General features: G+C 42.3%; 1 protein-coding gene across 1 annotated transcript in view; it reads right to left on the reverse strand.

Moving 5' to 3' along the window:
• Positions 1-2,207: 2,207 nt before the first annotated feature.
• The window catches only part of LOC110529018 (voltage-dependent calcium channel subunit alpha-2/delta-3-like), an 83,555-nt gene continuing 59,788 nt past the window's right edge, over positions 2,208-25,974 (reverse strand). Inside the window, exons 21-38 of the mRNA XM_036983997.2 lie at positions 22,250-22,317; positions 22,002-22,047; positions 20,298-20,395; positions 19,458-19,551; positions 19,138-19,233; positions 18,884-19,002; positions 13,719-13,796; positions 13,353-13,414; positions 13,200-13,244; positions 12,954-13,016; positions 12,789-12,859; positions 12,578-12,653; positions 12,448-12,488; positions 12,266-12,321; positions 4,171-4,288; positions 3,752-3,864; positions 3,345-3,427; positions 2,208-3,161 (exon numbers count right to left, since the gene is read on the reverse strand). Of these exons, the coding sequence (XP_036839892.2) occupies positions 3,069-3,161; positions 3,345-3,427; positions 3,752-3,864; positions 4,171-4,288; positions 12,266-12,321; positions 12,448-12,488; positions 12,578-12,653; positions 12,789-12,859; positions 12,954-13,016; positions 13,200-13,244; positions 13,353-13,414; positions 13,719-13,796; positions 18,884-19,002; positions 19,138-19,233; positions 19,458-19,551; positions 20,298-20,395; positions 22,002-22,047; positions 22,250-22,317 (1,420 nt within the window). The 3' untranslated portion in view covers positions 2,208-3,068. The remainder of the gene's footprint in view (positions 3,162-3,344; positions 3,428-3,751; positions 3,865-4,170; positions 4,289-12,265; positions 12,322-12,447; positions 12,489-12,577; positions 12,654-12,788; positions 12,860-12,953; positions 13,017-13,199; positions 13,245-13,352; positions 13,415-13,718; positions 13,797-18,883; positions 19,003-19,137; positions 19,234-19,457; positions 19,552-20,297; positions 20,396-22,001; positions 22,048-22,249; positions 22,318-25,974) is intronic.

Here is a 25,974-nt window from a genome sequence, read left to right on the forward strand (position 1 = left end):
GCAGCTCTCCTTGTGTAACCTTCTTGATGAGATAAATCAGGTCTGTAGAGCTGATGTCATGGTGGGACACAAACCTCGTATTGGATCATATAAAGCAGCTCTCCTTGTGTAACCTTCTTGATGAGATAAATCAGGTCTGTAGAGCTGATGTCGTGGTGGGACACAGACCTCGTATTGGATCATATAAAGCAGCTCTCCTTGTGTAACCTTCTTGACGAGATAAATCAGGTCTGTAGAGCTGATGTCATGGTGGGACACAAACCTCGTATTGGATCATATAAAGCAGCTCTCCCTGTAACCTTCTTGATGAGATAAATCAGGTCTGTAGAGCTGTCGTGACCTATGTCATTGCGTGGGATAATGTCAGGTTCTACCATGCTCAAATGGTGCAAGCATGGTTTCAGGCCCATCCACAATTTATCACCCTGTACTTACCCCTATACTCTCCTTTCCTTAACCCGATTGAGACATTTTTCTCCAAGTGGAGGTGAAAGGTATATGATAGGCGCCCTCAGGAACAAGCCACCCTTCTCCAGGCCATGGATGATGTATGCAATGACATCACGGCAGACCAGTGTCAGGCATGGATTCACCCTGCCCGAAGATTCTTCCCAAGATGTTTGGCCAATGAAAACATCCATTGTAATGTGGATGAGAACCTGTGGCCAAATCTACAAGACAGGTTTGATGGAAATATAGAAGTACAGTAATCAATCCTTTGTTTTGTTTTTTACAGTAAGCCAGGGGAGGAACACTGCAGTTGACGTTTTACTGTAGTGTTTTTCTTTTTTGTAGCTAATTATTTTAGCTTTGATTCAAGGAGACCTATGTTGTGATTTTATTGTATTTCCTCAATGCATTTCAGATTTTGTTCAATGATTCCAATGTGTCTGTAGTATCACTACATGAAACACGTATCACTAGTCATTTTACAGTGATGTATTACGTGTAGTACCATAATGAAACACGTATCACATATTTTGTACTACAATATTTAATGATTGTATGAACAACTACACAGTGAAACTATCGGTACATTGTGTTTGGGTGATCTAAATGAATGTTCCTATGGTATTTCATGATGAAAGAGTTATTTGAACCAGTGCAAGGTTTCTTTAAAGATATGAATGCACAATACATTGTTTTGAACATTGGACAGCCTGTGTAACAAGTGATGACCGTTTTGTGTCTAGAGTTTTGAAAAATGACCACAAGATTCTGAAATTAGTGCCAAAGGGATTGTAAAAACTGTAAATAGCCATCACTAATTGGCTTCCACCCGGTTACGCAACCTTGCACCTTAGAGGCTGCTGCCCTATATACATATACTTGGAGTGACTGGCCACTTTAGTAATGGAACACTAGTCACTTTAATAATGTTTGCATACTGCTTTACTCATCTCATATGTATATACTGTATTCTATTCTACTGTATTTTAGTCAATGCCACTCCAACATTGCTCAATCTAATAATTATATATTTCTTAATTACATTATTTTACTTTTAGATGAGTGTATATTGTTGTGAATTGTTAGATACTACCCTACTCTTGGAGCTAGAAACACACCTGTCACACTCTGATCTGTTTCACCTGTCTTGTGCTTGTTTCCACCCCCCACCAGGTGTCTTCCATTTGTCCCCATTACCTCACTTTGTATTTATACACTATGAAGTACCTCAGAAAACAAACGTTCACTTACAAAACCCATCTACTCACAAAAAAAATAATTCTACTTAAAACACGCACAACCCTTTTTACAAAAAAACACATCGAGCTACAGTCACACTTGTTGTCCACGACGACCATGAGGATGCTGAAGAGAGAGCGAGAAAGAGAGAAGGAAAGAGGGAAAGAAAGAGAGAGGTCAATTCAATTCAGTTTGATGCTTGAAGGTTAAGTAATGCTGCTCCACCAATACGACATTACCCTGTATGCAAATAATATGAGTGTCTATTAGTGCCTAACACCTAGGTAACTGTGTTCCAAGTAACTGACACAGCCCTCACAGTCGATGTTGCCTGTGGTCTCTTTGATGGTACGTTCAGAGACGAATTTAGGGTAGGTACTCCGGGTCACATTGTACCATCATGGTCTTTCCCCTCAAGCTTTGGGCTGGAAATGGGACATGTAAATGTTAACATTCTAAAAATACAAGAATTTAACACATTTCAAAATGCTGTTAAATAAATAAAGCTGAAAGACAGATGATGGAAAATAGGTCTGTGTTTATTGAGATTTTAGCAGCCTTCTTAAAGGAAGGGGGTTTGGGTTCAAGGGTAGAGGTCAGCATTAGGGGTTATAGTCAAGGTAACAATAACATTCTTAAAACAGGCAAATGTTCATATTTCAGTTTGCAGCCAGAGCTCTGAACTTGATTCCTTTCATGGAACTTAAGTATGTTTGTTTTTATCCATCACATGCATCTTTTTACTCTGTATGAAATGTTCACTGCTGTAAAAATGAAAAGCAGGCTAAATAAATGGACTTCAACCATCCTGTAATCTCTTACTTCACATGATCCCTGTCATCTCCCAAAATACAGAATTAGATTCTCCAAGATAATGCTACATATATTTAGCTCAAAAAATAAAACAATTGCAGATCTATGTTATCATTTTTATCAGTTTCTTTTCAATTGTAAAGATAGACCACTCTTTTTAAAAGGTGACATTTTTTTCTAGTTCTTTCATAACTGCCTTGACATAGAAGGTCTTATTTTCTACAGTGCAGGTAAAGTACACAGGGATATTGATTTCTTTGCTCTGTAATGCTCTCAGAATGTCATCATTGCATCACAATGCTTTCTCGTAGTTATTTCTCAGTCTGATGGTCATATGGTTTCCCTCTTGGAACAGTGTTCTATTTATCTTGAACAATGCCTTCTTATTCATTATTTCTCTGCTGGTTAGCGATAAGCAACTCAGTTAGTTATGAGCAAGTTCTTCTGGTTGGCGAGGCTCCCTGCGCTTTGTCAGCATTTGATGGTGTGTTAAAGCCGGTCTATCAGTCTCTCCAGTGTTGGGTCCAGTGTTGGGTCCAGTGTGGTGGGCTTCGGCGGCGGTATGGTCATCTGGTGAAGAGAGTGGCTAGCAGGGAGAGCAGTGCTCCTGTGAGGGGGGCAGACAGGCCTGCTGCTCCTCCACACTCCATGGCATTCTCCTGCAGCAGACACAGGGGGCATCAAAACAGAGATACTAGAATTAATATATACACTATGTATCTATTTGGTTCAGACAATATACAGATGGTCACATACGTGCTAACTGTCACATTATTACTCAACCAAAAACAGGTGTTCATGTACATTTTCATGTCATCACAGAGCAAATACATACTACGTACCTCAGGGTGGAAAGGATGACATGATTCTGGCCGCTTCCTGTCCTTCTGAAACTTCAGCCTATCACATTTCAGAGATTCGTTGTGTTCAGAGGGGTTAAGGATGGAAATACTGATGAACCAAACCTCAGATATGCATTTAACTGACACTGTGGTGTCCGTTTCTGCAACATCATTGTAGCTTGATGAGAAACACAAACCATATTGCACGCTTCAAAAAGACCTACATGTATGAGAAATGTATTAATACCTCTGACTATGAAGTAACTCAGAAGCTGTTGATGTTCTCAGAAAACAAATGTTTGAGTTCACTTACAAAAGCTCACTCAAAAACCCTTCCTAGTAAAAACACACTCAAAACCTTTTTTACTAAAAAACACACTTAATATTCCCAAACTTCACAAGGATATACATAATCTCAATGGGGTCCATGGAAACTGGAAGGGTGGAGCTACAGTCACATTTGTTGTCCACGACAACCATGAAGAGGTTACTGCTGGGAATCTGCTGAATAACAAAAGATCTGAGAACAGACAGACAGACAGACAGACAGACAGACAGACAGGGCGACAGACAGGGCGACAGACAGGGCGACAGACAGAGCGACAGACAGACAGGGCGACAGACAGACAGAGCGACAGACAGACAGAGCGACAGACAGACAGACAGACAGACAGACAGACAGACAGACAGACAGACAGACAGAGATGAGTCGATTCAGTTGCTGCTTGTAATATTATCCCACTAAGTCATGATCCTGTAAACACTATCAACACAGGTTAAGTGAGTTTATAAGTGCTTAATGCAAAGGTAACTGTATTCCCAGTACCTGACACAGCCCTCACAGTCAATGTTGCCCGTGGTCTCTTTGATGGTACGCTCAGAGACAAAGGCAGGGTACTCAGTATCACATGGCACCAACATGGTCTTTCCCCTCGAGTTTTGGGCTACAAATGAGACATGTAAATGTTAACATACTAAAAACACACATGACACTCTCTCACACACACACACACTCATTCATGCGTGTGCACACACTTGAGCTCATGTAACAGTTGTTGAAGTACTATGTGAATTTCACCAGGTTCATATATCAATATGTTGTGTTGATTTGTTATGCATGCCTGCATCCTGGGAGAAGGGGAGTGTGTACTTACGTTTTGCCCGGCGTGCTCGTGCTCAAATCATTTTGATGCACTGAGAGAGGTAGGCACGCTTTTTCTGTCTTCAGAAAAGTTTGATTCTTTTAAGTACAAAGTCATACACACAATGTTTTGTTCATGAATAATGATGTATATTTAGAGGTTACTCATAAATGGATGGTATTGTTAAGATGCACTTGTAATTGTACTTTTTAGGACGATATCAATATTCTGAATTCAACATGTGGTTAATAGCTAGCTAAGGTATTAGCAGGCTATTGTATGTGTGAACGATGGCTAGCTCCTCGAATGATCCCAGTCCCTCCTATTGTGCATCTGTTGTAGAAAGAGGCGACGATTCTCAGAACAGATGTGCTCTACAAATGTTTTATTTCCTTTTGGATGCAGGTATGTGGTTTTATCAATGTAAAATATGTTACGTATAATTAGGAGAGAGTGTATTAATTTTTGTATTCAAAATCATTTTGATGCACTGAGAGAGAAAGAGGCGACGATTCTCAGAACAGATGTGCTCTACAAATGTTTTATTTCCTTTTGGATGCAGATGCAAGATGCAGAGAGTCAGGTCTGCTTGATTAAAACTACCTGATCTCCAAAGTCCACGTTTATGGTCTCTATCAACCACACACAACGCAGAGTTACAGCGGTGTAGTATAGCACCGGCTACATTGGTGCCTTCTAGACCCGGATTCATCGTTGATCGACGTCAGCTCAATCACCGCGGCGCTGCTGCTCTAGAGACTAAAAATATCATTGAGGTACTCTTGCCGCCTTGTGGCAGAAATCGGAACTACAGTTTTTTTCTTTTCTTTTTTCTGACAACGATGTATTGAGAGCGCTGTTTATCGTTAACCAACATAGAAGTGTGTTCATCAACAGACATTTTAACGTAACTTTAGTGGCATGGCATCTTATAATGGTGATGAACCCAAATTCACTGCTGGGAGGGGGAGGTTTTTCTCATACTCTGATCAAACCCCGGTAAAGTGTGTAGGTGCAGGAGGTTCCCCCATGTTTTGCTCCACAAAAAAATTGGATGAAAGCCCTTCATCTAGTGTTAATCCAAATGCCCCTGTAGATGGTCTAGCTGAGCTGGTCACTCAGCTAGCCCGGGAAATAGGGAGCTCCATTAGGGAAGAACTACAGAGTGGCAGGTCCAGTACTTATGAGCCACCAGTAAGTACAGAAAAGATAAGTGATCATCATTCAGACTCAGTAGGATATGTAGATCTCAGTCAAATTAAGTTCATCATGCAATCAGACATAAAGGAACCTCCTACATATAGAGGAGATGGTACAGACAAATGCTCCATTCATGAATGGGAGGAGTTGATGAGAATATACTTGAGGAGAAAGGGTTGTCTTGTTGGGGAACAATCAGATGAGTTGATTAGTCGATTATCTGGCAAAGCAAGAGACATGGTAAAGATAAATTTACGCAATGAGACAACAGTTGATCCTACAGAGAAGCCAGAGATTGTATTTGACATTCTGAAACAGAATTTCAGTGAATTGGCCTATTCGTGCATGCCCTTGGCTGATTTTTACAATACTAAACCTGTACCCGGAGAGGCTGTTATGGAGTACTGGGTTCGATTGAACAAGGCTGTAGATGTCGCTGACGAGGGCCTTAAGAGACAAGGTAAGAAGATTGACAGCTCCAACTCTGATGTCGTTAGGATGTTTGTAACATACTGCCCTGACCCCAAACTGGCAGCAGTATTCCAATACAAGTCTGCTGAGAAATGGACTGCGAGTGAAGTACAGGAGAGAATCTATGAACATGAACGCCGCAGGAAGGCCACCATGTGTCAATCTACCGCTGTATCCTCAAAGCAAGTAACAGTACATCCCCAGATAACTCCATGTGAAGGCGGGGTCAATGCTGGTACGTGCAGTGACACTTCTCTCACATCAAGCGCCAAACAAGATGGGCAGAGTGCAAGTATCGAGAGACTCATTCACCTGCTTGAACGTACCTTAGAGAAGAGCATACCACCCGTTATGGTTTCACAGACACAGGCCAAGGCACCATCTTTCCCCACCCAGCCCTTCAGGCGTAGGGAATGCAGGGTTTGTGGCTCAACAGATCACTCCACTGTGATGCACTGTAGACATGAGAACCTGTGCCTCCTGTGCTTTTCCCCAGATCATTGGAAGTCAAATTGTCCTAAACCGGGGGAACGCTATGCCAATCCCGGTGGTGAAAGACGCCCACCACAACAGCAGAGAAACTCACCACCACAGCAGCAACCGTTAAACTGACACGCCCACAGGTGAAGGGGGGAAATGTGGGTGTTCAACTGTCTACCCCCAAGAAAGAATTTGATGATCTTGAGAAAACGTATGAGATTTTGTGCTCTGATGCGAAAGAAGGAGAGAAAATTGTTATGTTAGGTTCACAAGAAGTTGAGGCTTTTTCAGATTTGTTTTACACCTCTGTGTCTGTACATGGGAAAGTGCAGCTTAAGGGCATGCTTGACACTGGGTCTATGGCCTGTACATTAAGTGAACATGCGGAGCAGAGACTTTTGGAAGCAGGTGCCCTTCCTCAGCATTATCAGCCTCCCACAGAGTTAGTATTAGTGGGGTGTGGGGGGAAGAAGACCTCAACAAAGTGTTTCTATGATTTGGAGATGCAAATCTATGGGATTGATGTTAAAGTGCCCACTCTAGTTGTTCCTGGACAGCGTGATGATCTCATCCTGGGATCGAATGTCATTAAGCATCTATTGCATGAGATGAAAGGCACGGATGAATACTGGAAGCTCGTCAACAACATGGATGGCCAGACCCACTCACCAGAGGGTGAGCAGTTTCTGCAGATGATGACAAGTGTCACAAGATGGAAGGGACAGCAAGTCGATGGCAAGATTGGGACAGTGAAGCTCACTCAAGCTGTGACTCTTTCTCCCAAGACTGAACACTTAGTTTGGGGTAAACTTCCTAAAAATGTGGCATTGTCTCCAGGCAGCACTGTAATAGTCGAACCTACCAGGTCAAAGGTCATGCCCAGAAACATACTCGTGGGTAGAGTTATTACACCCATGTGGGGAGATGGCTGGGTGCCTTTAAAGGTAGTAAACTGTTCTGACAAACATCTCACCCTAAGACGTAACATGAAGTTGGCAGATGTGTCTACATGCTTGGCTGTTGAGGATGCAACAATATTTCAGGGCCTTCATGAGGTGAGGAAAACCCCAATGGAACAGAAGCAGGATGACAATGGCCGCCACAATCTGAAACAAAGACTGTCTGATCTAGGATTAGTAGACATTGACATTGATGGATGCCAGGTAGCTGACCAGTGGAAGGAAAAGCTTGTGAATACCATCACAAAATATGAAGACATCTTCTCAAGACATAATCTGGACTGCGGAGAAGCCAGGGGTTATGTTCACCGTATCCACCTGGTTGATGACAGACCCTTCCGGCTACCATACAGAAGAGTTCCGCCTGCTCATTACCTGAAGCTGAGGAAGGTATTGACAGATATGGAAGAAGTAGGTCTTATACGCAAGTCAGTTAGTGAGTATGCCTCCCCTTTAGTCATGGTATGGAAGAAAGACGGGAGTCTGAGGTTATGCACTGACTTCAGGTGGATGAATGCACGAACGGTGAAGGACGCTCATCCCCTTCCTCATCAAGCAGATTGCCTCGCAGCCCTTGGTGGCAGTGCATTTTTCAGCACCATGGACTTGACCTCAGGATTTTATAACATTCCAGTTCACGAAGAGGACAAGAAGTACACAGCCTTTACCACACCAATGGGACTTTATGAGTACAATCGCATGCCACAAGGTCTGTGTAACAGCCCGGCCTCTTTCATGAGAATGATGTTGAGTATATTTGGGGACCTAAACTTCTCAAATCTCCTTTGTTACTTAGATGACTTGTTGGTCTTTGCACCCACCGAGGAACAGGCTCTACAGCGACTTGAAGTTGTGTTTAGCCGTCTAAGAGCCAACAATCTCAAGCTAGCACCCAAAAAATGCCACTTTCTACGAAGAACAGTGAAATTCCTCGGACATATCATTAAAGAGGACGGTGTGTCAGTGGATCCTGAGAAGGTGGAGGCCATTGCCAAGATGAGCCAAGCTCAGCTGATGGAGGCAGATGGATGCACTCCCTCTGCTCGGAGGCTGAAATCCTTCTTGGGTATGGTATTATATTACCAGCACTTCATTCCTGACTGTTCTGCTATAGCCAGACCTTTGTTTGCACTCACTGGGGGTCAAAAGAGAAGAGGAAGAGATGGGAAGAAGGGCAACAGTGGGATTTTCCGGAAGCTGACGCTATCGGATTGGACTGAGGAGTGTGTCGTTGCATTCCAGAAGCTGAAGGATGCTCTTTTGAATTGTGTCATGCTAGCTCACCCTGATTTCGAGAGGCCGTTCATTCTCTTCACTGACGCTTCCTTGGATGGTCTTGGGGCTGTGCTTTGCCAAGTACCTGAAGGTGAAGATAAGGCAAGGCCCATAGCATTTGCGAGCAAGACACTGAGTAAGTCGCAGAGAAGGTACCCGGCACACAGACTTGAATTTCTAGCACTGAAATGGAGTGTGTGTGAGAAATTCAGTCACTGGCTTAAGGGGCACGAGTTCACTGTCTGGACAGATAGTAACCCGTTAACGTACATCATGACAAAACCCAAGCTGGACGCTTGCGAGCAAAGATGGGTTGCCAAGCTGGCACCGTACAACTTTGATTTGAAGCGTATCCCAGGCAGCAAGAACACAGTAGCAGATGCACTGAGCCGCGATCCCTTTGCAGTGACTGTCGCGCAGAGACTGATGAGGGAGTCCTACCTAGCACTTCTGTCTGAGGCTGTTGGGACACTGAATGATGATGTCCAAGATGCCTTCCGTTGGGCTTCTTATCCCCAGGAGATAACCTCTTTGACCACTGCTGAAGTGAAGGCCATATGTCAGCTCCATATTGACTGGGAATGTTCAATGGAGATGCAAGCAATCCAGCTTGGTTCCAACACCCAACGGCTGCTTTCTCCTGGTATTGACACCTTGCCTGAACTCTCGCACGAGGAACTTCGAGATTTCCAGCTGCAAGACTCTGTGACTTCCAAGGTCATCCCTTTCGTCTTCAATAAGAAACGGCCCACCAGACGAGATCGATACAGTGTTTCTTCTAAAGTGTTGTTGCTGATGAAACAGTGGGATCGCTTGATCCTAAGAGAGGGAGTTTTGTATCGTGTCATTAAGGAGAGTCACACAAACCGGAGAAGGTTCCAGTATGTCTTGCCAGAGGTGTTGAGACTCAAAGCGATGACTGGCATTCACGACCTTGCAGGACATCAAGGCCAAGCTAGAACTCTAGCTCTGGCCAGGCAGAGATTTTTCTGGCCGGCAATGGAGAGAGACATCAAGGAGTATGTGCGCTGCTGCCAGAGATGCGTTCTAGCAAAGACACCAGAGCCAGCGGCTAGAGCCCCGTTAGAGAGCATCAAAACTTGCTCTCCCATGGAGTTGGTGTGTTTGGATTTTTGGACAGCGGAAGACAGTAAGAAGAACTCAGTTGATGTTCTGGTGGTGACTGACCACTTCACTAAACTTGCCCATGCATGGCCATGCAGAAACCAGACAGCCAAGCAAGTAGCTCGTAAACTGTGGGATCATGTCTTCTGTGTCTACGGCTTTGCATCAAGGATCCATACTGATCAAGGCGCAAATTTTGAGAGTGAGCTAATAGCAGAACTGCTTAAGCTCTCCGGTGTCCAAAAGTCCAGAACCACAGCATATCACCCAATGGGGAATGGAGAAACCGAACGCTTCAACAGGACTTTAGGTAGCATGCTCAGGAGTCTGCCCTTGAAAACCAAAGAACATTGGCCTGAACAAATCCAGTCATTAACATTTGCCTACAATGCCACTGTTCACGAGACTACGGGCTATGCTCCATTCTTTCTCATGTTTGGTAGAGTCCCTCGGCTACCAGTGGATGTTATGTTCCGCAATGTTTTGGATGACTCCAGTGTTGTGGATTGCAACAAGTATGTCGAGACTCTGATCACTGGGCTGAAGGAAGCTATGAGTGTTGCCCAAAGGCACACTGACAAGCAACAGAGACGACAAGGTCGGGAGTATGACAAGCGGGTTAAAGGCATCGGTTTGTCCATGGGGGATCGTGTCCTCATCGCCAACAAGGGTGAAAGGGGCCGCCGCAAGTTGGCTGACAAGTGGAACCCTGAGATTTTCACAGTGACTTCAGTCAATCCACAAACTCACACGTACATAATCCAAGATCGTTATGGCAGAGAGAAAGTGGTTCACAGGAATCTACTGCTGCAGGTGAATTTCCTGCCATTTGAAATTGATGATTCAGTACACTTCAATGACAGTGATGCTGCAGGGCCTTCAATCAATGTAGATGCAGGAGAGGCCACCCACTCCGGCGATGGACTGGACAGGGAAGACATGGAGGACTCTGGGGAGGAAAGTGCATCCTGGCTGGCGGAGGATTCAAGCGATTACTCCGAACTCTGGACATCGGATGGAAAGTCAGACCCAGAAGAACCTTGTTTTCTTGAGGAAAATGACCGGGGAAGCACCTCTGAGATTCTGGAGCTGATTCCTTCAAACTCACCTCTGATCAATGATCTAAGGCCAGAGCCACCGTTAGTTACTATGGCCCCTAGCCCAGTGGCAGGTCGCACAAGGGCGGGGAGGGTAGTTAAACCAGTAAAGAGACTAATAGAGTCAACCCACCAGAAGGTGTAAGTTTAACATAGTACAGAGATGATTTAGTACAGGATTTTTTTTTAAGGCTAAGAATGTAGATATAGTGTAAGAGGCACTATGCATCTAGGGGCAGTTGAAGGCCTGACCAACTTTCGCTTGCCCTGAACCCTATGGGTAGCTTTGAGCTGAATTCAGAATTAAGCCTTGAGCTTGGTAGGTTATTTTGTTGTTTTACAAGGTTGGTGAAATTCAGGAGGGGTGAATGTAACAGTTGTTGAAGTACTATGTGAATTTCACCAGGTTCATATATCAATATGTTGTGTTGATTTGTTATGCATGCCTGCATCCTGGGAGAAGGGGAGTGTGTACTTACGTTTTGCCCGGCGTGCTCGTGCTCAAATCATTTTGATGCACTGAGAGAGGTAGGCACGCTTTTTCTGTCTTCAGAAAAGTTTGATTCTTTTAAGTACAAAGTCATACACACAATGTTTTGTTCATGAATAATGATGTATATTTAGAGGTTACTCATAAATGGATGGTATTGTTAAGATGCACTTGTAATTGTACTTTTTAGGACGATATCAATATTCTGAATTGAACATGTGGTTAATAGCTAGCTAAGGTATTAGCAGGCTATTGTATGTGTGAACGATGGCTAGCTCCTCGAATGATCCCAGTCCCTCCTATTGTGCATCTGTTGTAGAAAGAGGCGACGATTCTCAGAACAGATGTGCTCTACAAATGTTTTATTTCCTTTTGGATGCAGGTATGTGGTTTTATCAATGTAAAATATGTTACGTATAATTAGGAGAGAGTGTATTAATTTTTGTATTCAAAATCATTTTGATGCACTGAGAGAGAAAGAGGCGACGATTCTCAGAACAGATGTGCTCTACAAATGTTTTATTTCCTTTTGGATGCAGATGCAAGATGCAGAGAGTCAGGTCTGCTTGATTAAAACTACCTGATCTCCAAAGTCCACGTTTATGGTCTCTATCAACCACACACAACGCAGAGTTACAGCGGTGTAGTATAGCACCGGCTACACTCACACACACATACTGACCTTTGACAGAGAGGTCAACATGCCACCAGCTGTACAGGTTGAATTCCAGCAGGAAACTGACGAGGAAGACACAAACATACACATTCAAAATGTACATTTATATAACAAACCATTTCTATGTGGTTGATAATCAGTGGATCTTTAATAATTTTACTATATCATGGTGATAGTATTATTCTCACATTACTAGTTCAGTCAGGAGCCATTTCACAATGGAGAAGGGCTGGAAGAGAATCAATTAAACATTTGCATTAAGTGGATTTAACATTGACTTGATGTAAGGCTAGTAAATAATTTTGGGGTGGAACTTACATGCGATAAACAGTGTCCACTGTCACTGCTGCCAGCATACTCTCTACAGAGAGCCTGGTAGTCATACAGATTGATCCTACAGGGACGAGACACTAGGACATTAGTGTGTGTATGTGTGTGCACCAATGTGTGTAGGCCATGGAGGTGTGTGTTCGACTGTGTAGGAGAGACATTGTAGGTATGATGATTGTAATATTATTGCTTCTCTAACCTCTTGAAGGAGCCAATGAGGAGAAGCTTGGTCATAACAGCAGCCTCCACCTCGCCAAAGAACTCCCCTGTCTGAGGAAGAAAATATGGTTTAGGCAAATACTAAGACCTAGGAGAGCAACAGGCCACGGGACAGACATATGTGTCTTGTGTATGTAAGTGGTACCTGAGAGTAGTCTTCTGTGACCAGAATAAAGCCGTTGTTGTCTATGAGGTAACACTTGATGTCCTGAGAATAGAGAAGATAGGAAGATACACATCATCAGCACAGGACATAATACAGCAATTCAATAGCGTGTGGGAACAGAGAAAGGTCAGAGACGATACAGACGGGAAGTGGGAAAGATAAGTCAAAAAGAGAGAGGCCCAGAAACCAGAAGTAGAATGAGGGGAGTTTCAGTTCTGTTCTTACCTCATTATCACAGCTGATGGTGCACTTCCCATCCAGAGCAGCACACTGTATCAAATCAATATGATGAATAATTTCATTCAATAATAAATACATAATGTCACTGGAGTTTGAATGAGTGAATTTGTGTGTGTGTGTGTGTGTGTGTGTGTCTACCTGTCTGCTAGCGGTCCAGAACTTCCTCTGAAAGAAATTCAAGTTCATTTGAATCCCAACGGCTATAGTGGATTTGAGAAAAACAGAACTGTCAGCACACTGTACATCTAGTAGAGGAAGTAAGCATTTGTGTAAATTGTGTCAATTCTTTATCTATATATTCTGTCTGTACATTCTGTTTATTGTGGTCAACACTATTTCACCAGGTGTAATTCCTGTTACGTGTATATATGGTGAATTAAGGTGATTCTGATAAAGGGGTCTCTTGAAATGTCTTCAATGGGCATTTATATAGAAAATATGACAGTTAAAAGTTTAGGACAGGAAAACCTTACAGTACTCTAAATGAGGGATTAGTGAATTTACATGCAACAATGGGTGACTTCCTGTCATCCAGCAGCTGTATGGCGGTGCTGGCCAAAACCACACTCTTATTCTCATTTCCTGAGGAGAAACAGGAAAACAGAAGAACACAGACATTAGCAGACATTTAACAGAAAAGAATTGCATAAAAATTGACCAAAAAGTATTTGTCAGTAGCTAGGTTCCATCCAATTGGCAACAGATTTGAATGGGAATATTCTAAAATCTGCATAAAAACAACATGCACATTTTCCCACCAGAGATGTGTTTCCATCAAATGACTTCCCTACATCAAACATGTCTAACAAAACACAGGTTTAAACAAGAAAATACATACCATACATATATATGGTATGTATTTTCTTGTTTAAACCTGTGTTTATATATATAGTGGCTTGCGAAAGTATTCACCCCCCTGGAATTTTCCTACTTTGTCGCCTTACAACCTGGAATTAAAATACTTTTTTTTTTGGTATCATTTGATTTACACAACACGCCTACCACTTTGAAGATCCACAATATTTATTATTGTGAAACAAACAAGAAATAAGACAAAAAAACAGAAAACTTGAGCGTGCATAACTATTTACCCCCCCAAAGTCAATATGTTGTAGAGCCACTTTTTGCAGCAATTATTGCAAGTCTCTTGGAGTACGTCTCTATAACGTGCCTATTCTTCAAGGCAAAATTTAGCGCCATCCATCATTCCTTCAATTCTGACCAGTTTCCCAGTCCCTGCTGATGAAAAACATGGATGGTGTTCTCTTGGGAGGTGTTGGGTTTGCCGCCAGACATAACGTTTTCCTTGATGGCCAAAATGTCACGCCCTGACCTGAGAGAGCCTTTTTGTGTCTCTATTTTGGGTTGGTCAGGGTGTGATTTTGGTGTGCATTCTATGTTTTGTTTTCTATGTTTCTATGTTTTGGCCGGGTATGGTTCTCAATCAGTGACAGCTGTCTATCGTTGTCTCTGATTGGGAATCATACTTAGGTAGCCCTTTTTCCCTCCTTTCAGTGTGGGTAGTTTACTTTTGTTAGTGGCACTATAGCCCTGTAAGCTTCACGGTTGTTTCTTTGTTTGTTGGCAACATTTTAAATGAAACGAAAATGTACGCTAACCACGCTGCACTTTGGTCCACTTCTTTCGACGGCTGTGACACAAAAAGCTAAATTTTAGTCTCATCTGACCAGATTACCTTCTTCCCTATGTTTGGGGAGTCTCCCACATGCTTTGTGGAGAACACCAAACGTGTTTTCTTATTTTTTTCTTTAAGCAATGGCTTTTTTTCTGGCCACTCTTCCATTAAGCCCAGCTCTGTGGAGTGTACGGCTTAAAGTGGTCCTATGGACAGATACGCCAATCTCCTCTGTGTAGCTTTGCAGCTCCTTCAGGGTTGTCTTTGGTCTCTTTGTTGCCTCTGATTAATGCCTTCCTTGCCTGGTCCGTGAGTTTTGGTGGGCAGCCCTCACTTGGCAGGTTTGTTGTGGTGCCATATTCTTTCCATTATTTAATAATGGATTTAATAGTGCTCCGTGGGATGTTTAAAGTTTCTGATATTTTTTTATAACCCAACCCTGATCTGTACTTCTCCACAACTTTGTCCCTGGCCTGTTTGGAGAGCTCCTTGGTCTTCATGATGCCACTTGCTTGGTGGTGCCCCTTGATTAGTGGTGTTGCAGACTCTGGGGCCTTTCAGAACAGGTGTATATATACTAAGATCATGTGACAGATCATGTGACACTTAGATTGCACACAGGTGGACTTTATTTAACTAATTATGTGACTTCTGAAGGTAATTGGTTGCACCAGATCTTATTTAGGGGCTTCATAGCAAAGGGGTTGAATACATACAGTGCCTTGCGAAAGTATTCGGCCCCCTTGAACTTTGCGACCTTTTGCCACATTTCAGGCTTCAAATATAAAGATATAAAACTGTATTTTTTTGTGAAGAATCAACAACAAGTGGGACACAATCATGAAGTGGAACGACATTTATTGGATATTTCAAACTTTTTTAACAAATCAAAAACTGAAAAATTGGGCGTGCAAAATTATTCAGCCCCTTTACTTTCAGTGCAGCAAACTCTCTCCAGAAGTTCAGTGAGGATCTCTGAATGATCCAATGTTGACCTAAATGACTAATGATGATAAATACAATCCACCTGTGTGTAATCAAGTCTCCGTATAAATGCACCTGCACTGTGATAGTCTCAGAGGTCCGTTAAAAGCGCAGAGAGCATCATGAAGAACAAAGAACACACCAGGCAGGTCCGAGATACTGTTGTGAAGAAGTTTGGATACGAAAAGATTTCCCAAGCTTTAAACATCCCAAGGAGCACTGTGCAAGCGATAATATTGAAATGGAAGGAGTATCAGACCACTGCAAATCTACCAAGACCTGGCCGTCCCTCTAAACTTTCAGCTCATACAAGGAGAAGACTGATCAGAGATGCAGCCAAGAGGCCCATGATCACTCTGGATGAACTGCAGAGATCTACAGCTGAGGTGGGAGACTCTGTCCATAGGACAACAATCAGTCGTATATTGCACAAATCTGGCCTTTATGGAAGAGTGGCAAGAAGAAAGCCATTTCTTAAAGATATCCATAAAAAGTGTTGTTTAAAGTTTGCCACAAGCCACCTGGGAGACACACCAAACATGTGGAAGAAGGTGCTCTGGTCAGATGAAACCAAAATTTAACTTTTTGGCAACAATGCAAAACGTTATGTTTGGCGTAAAAGCAACACAGCTCATCACCCTGAACACACCATCCCCACTGTCAAACATGGTGGTGGCAGCATCATGGTTTGGGCCTGCTTTTCTTCAGCAGGGACAGGGAAGATGGTTAAAATTGATGGGAAGATGGATGGAGCCAAATACAGGACCATTCTGGAAGAAAACCTGATGGAGTCTGCAAAAGACCTGAGACTGGGACGGAGATTTGTCTTCCAACAAGACAATGATCCAAAACATAAAGCAAAATCTACAATGGAATGGTTCAAAAATAAACATATCCAGGTGTTAGAATGGCCAAGTCAAAGTCCAGACCTGAATCCAATCGAGAATCTGTGGAAAGAACTGAAAACGGCTGTTCACAAATGCTCTCCATCCAACCTCACTGAGCTCGAGCTGTTTGCAAGGAGGAATGGGAAAAAATGTCAGTCTCTCGATGTGCAAAACTGATAGAGACATACCCCAAGCGACTTACAGCTGTAATCGCAGCAAAAGGTGGCGCTACAAAGTATTAACTTAAGGGGGCTGAATAATTTTGCACGCCCAATTTTTCAGTTTTTGATTTGTTAAAAAAGTTTGAAATATCCAATAAATGTCGTTCCACTTCATGATTGTGTCCCACTTGTTGTTGATTCTTCACAAAAAATATACAGTTTTATATCTTTATGTTTGAAGCCTGAAATGTGGCAAAAGGTCGCAAAGTTCAAGGGGGCCGAATACTTTCGCAAGGCACTGTATGCACGCACCACTTTTCTGTTTTTAATTTTGTATACATTTTTGAAACAAGTTATTATTTTCATTTCATTTCACCATTTTGGACTATTATGTGTATGTCCATTACATCCAAATAAAAATCCATTTAAATTACAGGTTGTAACGCAACAAAATAGGAAAACCACCAAGGGGGATGAATACTTTTGCAAGGCACTGTATACATAACACTACCGGTCCAAACACCTACTCATTCAAGGGTTTTTCTTTATTTATACTATTTTCTACATTGTAGAATAATAGTGAAGACATCAAAACTATGAAATAACACATATGGAATCATGTAGTAACCAAAAAAGTGTTAAACAAATCAAAATATGTTTCATATTTGAGATTCTTTAAATAGCAACCATTTGCCTTGATGACAGCTTTGCACACTCTTGGCATTCTCTCAACCAGCTTCATGAGTTAGTCACCTGGAATGCATTTCAATTAACAGGTGTTCCTTCTTAAAAGTTAACTTGTGGAATTTATTTCCTTCTTAATGTGTTTGAGCCAATCAGTTGTGTTGTGTCAAGGTAGGGGTGGTATACAGATGATAGCCCTATTTGGTAAAAGACCAAGTCCATATTATGGCAAGAAGAACTCGCTCAAATAAGCAAAGAGAAACAACAGTCCATCATTATTTGAAAACATGAAGGTCAGTCAATACGGGACATTTCACGAACTTTGAAAATTTCTTCAAGTGTAGTCGCAAAAACTATCAAGCGCTGTGATGAAACTGGCTTTCATGACGACTTTTGACTTTTGACCAGTAGTGTATGTATACCAAAATAAATAATTACAAAACATATGACAATTCTAGTGCAATTGTATTCACTCAGAAAAAAAAATGTAATTATAATAATTCAGGAAGATGTTATTATTTTTGTTATTATCAAATTGACGTTGCAGATAAAAAGCTTTACGTGATGACATAGTGCACATAAAAATACCTTTTCCACTTAAGTTCCCATGTACCGAATACAAAATACAAGTTCAATGGGTTTCCATCATAGTTTCAACTCTACTGATGGTTTACTCACAAAACAAATGTACCTACTCTGGTATTGGCACATGGGCTCAGCTCATCTATAACCTACATGGTGAGATTACGGACAAAAAGATCAAGATTATTTTTATTTGTCAAAGCGCAGCTAAGCATCGACGACAATGTCACCTAAATAAGACCCTAGATATTTATTGGGAATGAGCATCAAGCTCATCACCTTGCAATTTCACCACTCATTTATTTCATCAGTATCCTAATAAGCCCGGCGAGTTGTAGTGGGAGGACCACACAACATGGCAGAGCGTGACTCCAGGTTTTCTTCAATATGATGATTATTACCAAAGTATTGTCTCAAGGCTTAAACATCCTTCTTTAACCTGTCTCCTCCCATTCTTCTACACTGATTGAAGTGGATTTAACAAGTGACATCAATAAGCGATCATAGCTTTTTGAAACTGAAGAATGATTAAAAAGTCAACTTAGAAAAACTACACAACACACAAAATAGTATTTTAAAGGCAACAACAACCACACAATGGAAACACAGAACGAGCGATGGATGTATGTCCGTATAAAAACGTTTGTTAAACTTTGAGGTCGAGTAAAGGTGTATTTAGTGGGTGTGGGATTTCTGGATGTAGTAAAGGTGTATTTAGTGTCAGTGTCTCCTTACCTCCAAAGGGGATGGAGTAGACAAAGGTGCCAGGGACCTGCTCTGCTGCTCTCTTATACCACAGAGGGAAGTGGTCAGCGTTGAACACCCCCTCCTTATCCTCCGCTGTCAGGAAGTCTCTGATGGAACACAGGAAGCCATGAAGGACTCAAAGGAGAAACTTCAAGTCACTGCTGAAACTACAAGTCATTGCTGTAATGCTTTGTCTCAGTGTTAATTTCACTAATTCATCAGATGCTCAGTATAGTGCTCACTGATTGGATAGATCCTCTTGCACAACAAACAGGTTGGTTCTAGAGAGGCCAGTGCGTGTGCCCAGGTAAGCAATCTCCACACCTTTATCTGAATTCCTGTAGACATGATGGAAGCAAACAAGTGTACAGTAAGAATATAATAAGGGGAGATAATCTGCATATTTGTCATGATATCACATAGTACAGAGGACAGTACGCTGGCGATGACAGGGGACACTTTGCTACATACAGTACCTGTGGTAATACAACAGGTGCAGGACAGTGGCAACGTTAGTTGAGAAGAAGTTAGTTCAGTTTAGGAGTTAGTCAGTAAGACTCACTCTGACTTGTTGAGGGCCAGGCCTGTCCAGTAGGCCTCCAGTGGGGCTGTGACCACAGCATCAAACAGAACCTCCTGGATCAGCTCCCTGTCACCTGCAACAGAAAGGAGTTGTTCTGGTTCACTACAGGAACCTATACAGACAGGACTGAGTCATCCCCCACCATCAAACATGACTAGATAACAGTACATTCTATTTTGACTCACATCATTATAATTAATTCCTGTCTTCTGAAGCAGATGGGATATTCAGTCCAGGAAACACATGACCAAGTCCTCTACAGACAGGGTATAGGGTTAGGGTTAAGGCTGAGGCTAGGGTTAAGCCTAAGGGTTAGGGTATAGTGTTAAGGCTGAGGGTTACGGTATAGTTGAGGGTTAGGGTATAGGGTTAAGGCTGAGGGTTAGGGTATAGGGTTAAGGCTGAGGGTCAGGGTACAGGGTTAAGGCTGAGGGTTAGGGTACAGGGTTAAGGCTGAGGGTTAGGGTATAGGGTTAAGGCTGAGGGTTAGGGTATAGTTGAGGGTTAGGGTATAGGGTTAAGGCTGAGGGTCAGGGTATAGGGTTAAGGCTGAGGGTTAGGGTATAGGGTTAAGGCTAAGGGTCAGGGTACAGGGTTAAGGCTGAGGGTTAGGGTACAGGGTTAAGGCTGAGGGTTAGGGTATAGGGTTAAGGCTAAGGCTAAGGGTACAGGGTTAAGGCTGAGGGTCAGGGTACAGGGTTAAGGCTGCGGGTCAGGGTCAGGGTACAGGGTTAAGGCTGAGGGTTAGGGTATAGGGTTAAGGCTGAGGGTTAGGGTTATAGTTAGTAGGCCTATAGATCCCAGTGAGGTGTGGCTCACATTTGATGAGTGGTTTGCGTCCGGTCAGGTAGAGTTTAATAGCCTGGATCTGGGAGAGAGAACGGTGCTCATTGTACTCGTCTGTGTTGCAGTACGTCCTGTCAAATGAACAGGTAGAAACACACCCCAAAAATATATACTGAAGAAAGTCATACACTGTCTAAATACTACCAAACACTTAATGAAAAGTACCAACATTTTGGCCATAACATAACAGACACATGTGCTGTTATGTCACATGACTCAACATAACATGCCTACTGAGATTTACAGAGAGCAGTAGCCCTCTGATTTTTTCACATTTTGTTGTGTTACAAAGTGGGATGGAAATATATTTAATTGTAATTTTTTTTGGTCATAGATACTCCATAATGTGAAAGTGAAAATAAAAATTCTACACATTTTTACAAATAAAAAATGTAATAAATAATATAGTCATTTAATAAGTATTCACTCTTTTTGTTTAAGCACGCCTAAATTAGTTCAGGTGTAAAATTTGACTTAACAAATCACATAATAAGTTACATGGACTGAAATAATAGGAGTTGACATGATTTCAGAATGACTAACCCTTCCTCTGTCCCCCATACATCCATCTGTAAGGTCCCTCAGTCAAGTATTGCATTTCAAGCACAGATTCAACTACAAAGACCAGGGAGCTTTTCAAAATCCTCACAAAGAAGGGCAGTGATCGGTAGATGGGGAACAAGACATTTAATATCTCTTTATGCATGGTCAAGTTAATAATTATGCTGAGCCTGTGGATGATGTATAAAAAAAACCAGACACGTATAGAGTAGTTCTCCTGAAATTAACTGAGCTGCAGGACAGGAAGGAAACAGCTCAGGGATGTCCCCAATAAGGTCATTAGCGATTTTAAAACAATGGCTCAAAGGCTGTGATGGGAGAAAACTGAGGCAACAACATTTTAGTGACTCCACAATAATGACCTAAAGACAGAGTGAAAAGAAGAATAGAAGTATTCCAAAACATTCATCCTGTATGTGACAAGCCACTAAAGTCATCCCGGAGAGAAGAAAACATTGCAAAGAATACACTTTCTGGCATAAATGTCAAGCGTGGTGGTGGCTGCATCATGGTATGGGTATGCTTGACATCGACAAAGACTGGGGAGTTTTCAGGATAAAAAGAAATTCACCTTTCAGCAATAACCTGTAACATCAGGCCAAATCTACACTGAAGTTGCTTACCAAGAAGACAGTGAATGTTCCTAAGTGGAAGGGTTACAGTTTTGACTGAAATCTGCTTGAAAATCTATAGCAAGACTTGAAAATTGTCTCATTATGAACGCCAACACCATGACAAAGCTTGAAGAATTTTGAAAAGAACAATGGGCGAATATTGCACAATCCAGGGGTGAAAAGCTCTTGGAGACTTACTCAAGAAGACTCACAGCTGTAATCTCTGCCAAAGGTGTTTCTAACATGCATTGACTCAGGGGGTGAAAAGTTATCAAATCAAGATATATCAGTGTTTAATTAATATAAAAATAAATACAAATTCTTCCCCTTGTTGATCATTGACAAAAAAAATAGAAATAAATCCATTGTAATCCCACTTCGTAACACAATATAATGTGAACAAATCCAAGGGGGTGAATACTTCTGATTCCCACTGTATATAATGCTTGTCTGACCAAGCTCAAGCCTTTAACTCAACATTATCCATAACCTCCTGCATTACCATTCATCTGCCAGCGCAACATCTGGCTGTTCCAGGTCATGAAGCCCTGAAAAACACATGCACATCAGATCAGTGACGCTCCAGCAGGGCCAGGCTCAGTGGGCTGATACATGGCCTTATGAAAAGGCAGACCACAGGTACAGAATACACAGATCCTATGTGAAACTGATGACGCACTGGTAGTTTGTTGAGTGAGTGTAGGATAGAAGGAGTGGGAGAGTGAATGACAAGAGTAGAGTGACACTTACCTGCTTCTACGGAGACGTTTCCTCTGAAGAAGAATTTGCCATGGCCTCTGGACAAAGCCACACCGACACTGAACACAGAAATAATATAAACACACACACACACACACACACACACACACACACACACACACACACACACACACACACACACACACACACACACACACACACACACACACACACAGAGTAGGGTGAACCGCAGAGATAGTCAACAGTTACATTCACATGTCATTCACTCACTGAACCAGCCCATCATGTCAACTCACAGAAGAACATCAAGAGAATTGATCAAGATAAATGGATAAATCAATAAATGTACTGAAAAGCTAAAGAATAACAAAGAAAAAACAGTTTATTAGAAACGATTGCAAATGTATTAAAAAAAAACCTGAAATATCACATTTCCATAAGTATTCAGACCCTTATTCAGTACTTTGTTGAAGCAGCTTTGGCAGCGATTACAGCCTTGAGTCTTCTTGGGTATTACGTTACAAGCTTGGAACACCTATATTTGGGGAGTTTCTCCCATTCTTCTCTGCAGATCCTCTCAAGCTCTGTCAGGTTGGATGGGGAGCGTCGCTGCACAGCTATTTTCAGTTGTCTCCAGAGATGTTTGATTGGGTTCAAGTCCAGGCTCTGGCTGGGCCACTCAAAGCCATTCAGAGACTTGTTCCAAAGCCACTCCTGCGTTGTCTTGGCTGTGTGCTTAGGGTCGTTGTTCTGTTGGAAGCTGAACCGTGGCCACAGTCTGAGGTCCTGAGCGCTCTGGAACAGGTTTTCAGCAAGGATCTTGCAGTACTTTGCTCCGTTCATCTTTCCCTCGATCCTGACTAGTCTCCCCATCCCTGCCGCTGAAAAACATCCCCACAGCATGATGCTGCCACCACCATGCATCACCGTAGGACTGGTGCCAGGTTTCCTATAGATGTGATACTTGGCATTCAGGCCAAAGAGTTTCTCAAGGTCTGAGAGTCCTTTATGTCCTTTTGGCAAACTCATGTGCCTTTTACTGAGGAGTGGCTTCCGTCTGGCCACTCTACCATAAAGGTCTGATTGGTGGAGTGCTGCAGAGATGGTTGTCCTTCTGGAAGGTTCCCCCATCTCTACAAAGGAAATCTAGAGCTCTGTCAGAATGACCATCGGCTTCTTGGTCACCTCCCTGACCAAGGCCCTTCTCCCCCGATTGCTCGTTTGGCTGGGCGGCCAGCTCTAGGAAAAGTCTTGGTGGTTTCAAACTTCTTCCATTTAAGAATGATTAAGAATGATGGTAGCCACTGTTTTCTTGGGAACCTTCAATGCTGCAGACATTTTTTGGTACCCTTCCCCAGATCCGTGCCTCGACACAAACTTGTCTCGGAGCTCTACAGACAGTTCCTTCAAGCTCATGTCTTGGTTTTGCTCTGACATGCACTGTCAACTGTGGGACTTTATATAGACAGGTGTGTTTTTCCAAATAATGTCCAATCAAATTAATTTTCCACAGGTGGACTCCATTCAAGTTGTATAACTATCTAAAGCAGGTATTCCCAATGCCGTCAGGGGTATGCCAAATAAAAATGTGATTCACATAAATAAATAATCATTTTCAAGCAGTACCTTTATATTTTCCAACAGGGCTAAACATTTGGGTGAGGTTTGTTTTCTCGCCTCAGTAGCCTCGTTTCACAGCCAAAAATAAAATTAAACCATCTAGTGTTCAGCGAAATAACAACACAATGTCAAATACAGGTAGCCTAGTCAAATAATTAACATCCATCACATTAACCATTACTCTCACAGGAAACCTTCACTCTTGTAAAGACATTTAGAAACTTAACATAAACATTTGAAAAATAAACCACAAGAGTTTTTTGAGGGGCTTGAAGCGTCTTATATGGTGAGCTACCGAGCTACCGAGTGGCTAGGACAGGCAAGCCCCATACTATTGTGGAGGACTTAATTCTCCCTGCTGCCACGTATATGGCTGGGACAATGCTGGGGGAAAAGGCCCAAACTAACAATACAGACAATGTCTTTATCAAACAACACTGTTTCATGATGCATCAGTGACATGGCAGGATATGTTTTTAAACAATTTCTGCTTTGCATACAAGCCAATGAATTATATGCGTTACAGCTGGATGAATCAACAGATGTGACGGGCCTGGCACAGTTCCTGGTATATGTCCGTTAAGGTTTATGGGGGTTAATTAAGGAATACATCCTCTTCTGCAAACCACTGGAAACCAGGACAACATGAGAGGATATGTTTAAAGTACTGGACATCTTTGTGACATCAAATGGACTTTGGTGGTCAAGATGTGTTGGTATCTGTACTGATGGAGCAAAAGCCATGACAGGGAGACGTAGTGAAGTGGTAACGCGCGTGCAAGTAGTTGCTCCAAACGCCACTTGGGTACACTGCAGCATCCACCGAGAGGCTCTTGCTGCCAAGGGAATGCCTGACAGCTTGAAAGACGTTTTGGACACTACAGTGAAAATGGTTAACTTTGTTAAAGCAAGGACCCTGAACTCTCATGTATTTTCAGCATTATGCAATGACATGGCCACGACCACGTAACGCTTTTACAACATACAGAAGTGCGCTGGTTATCAAGGGGCAAAGTATTGACATGGTTTTTTAAAATTGAGAGACGAGCTTAATGTTTTCTTTGCTGACCATGATTTTCACTTGTCTGACCACTTGCATAATGAAGAGTTTCTCACACGACTGGCCTATCTGGGTGGTGTTTTTTCCCGCCTGAATGATCTGAATCTAGGATTACAGGGACTCTCCGCAACTATATTCAATGTGCGGGACAAAATTGAGGCTATAATTAAGAAGTTGGAGCTCTTTTCTGTCTGCATTAACAAGGACAACACACAGGTCTTTCCATCACTGAATGTTTTTTTGTGTGCAAATTAACTCAAATGTGATATAGCAAAGCACTTGAGTTAAAAAAAATACATATATATTTTACCTTTATTTATTATTAGGCAAGTCAGTTAAGAACAAATTCTTATTTTCAATGACAGCCTAGGAACAGTGGGTTAACTGCCTGTTCAGGGGCAGAACGACAGATTTGTACCTTGTCAGCTTGGGGGTTTGAACTTGCAACCTTCCAACACTCTAACCACTAGGCTACCCTGCCGCCCCAGTAAGCTGGGTGCGCAATTGCGCAGGTACTTTCTCGTAACGGACTACACAAACAACTGGATTCGTTATCCCTTTCATGCCCTGCCTCCAGTCCATTTAACGATATCTGAACAAGAGAGCCTCATCGAAATTGCAACAAGCGGTTATGTGAAAATTGAATTTAATCAGTAGCCACTGACAGATTTCTGGATTGAGCTGTGCTCAGAGTTTCTTGCCTTGGCAAATCACGCAGCTAAGACACTGATGCCCTTTGCAACCACGTACCTATGTGAGAGTGGATTCTCGGCCCTCACTAGCATGAAAACTAAATACAGGCACAGACTGTGTGTGGAAAATGATTTAAGCCAGACTCTCTCCAATACAACCTAACATTGCAGAGTTATGTGCATCCTTTCAAGCACACCCTTCTCATTAACCTGTAGTGAGTTATTCACCATTTCTGATGAACAAATAAGGTTTTATATGTACGATGGCTAAATAAAGAGCAAAATGATTGATTATTCTTATAATATTATTTGTGCCCTGGTCCTATAAGAGCTCTTTGTTACTTCCCACGAGCCGGGTTGTGACAAAAACTCAAACTCAAACT

The sequence above is a fragment of the Oncorhynchus mykiss genome, chromosome 7 (assembly GCF_057628025.1).
Source record: "Oncorhynchus mykiss isolate SJ-2025 chromosome 7, ASM5762802v1, whole genome shotgun sequence".
Lineage (NCBI taxonomy): Eukaryota > Metazoa > Chordata > Actinopteri > Salmoniformes > Salmonidae > Oncorhynchus > Oncorhynchus mykiss.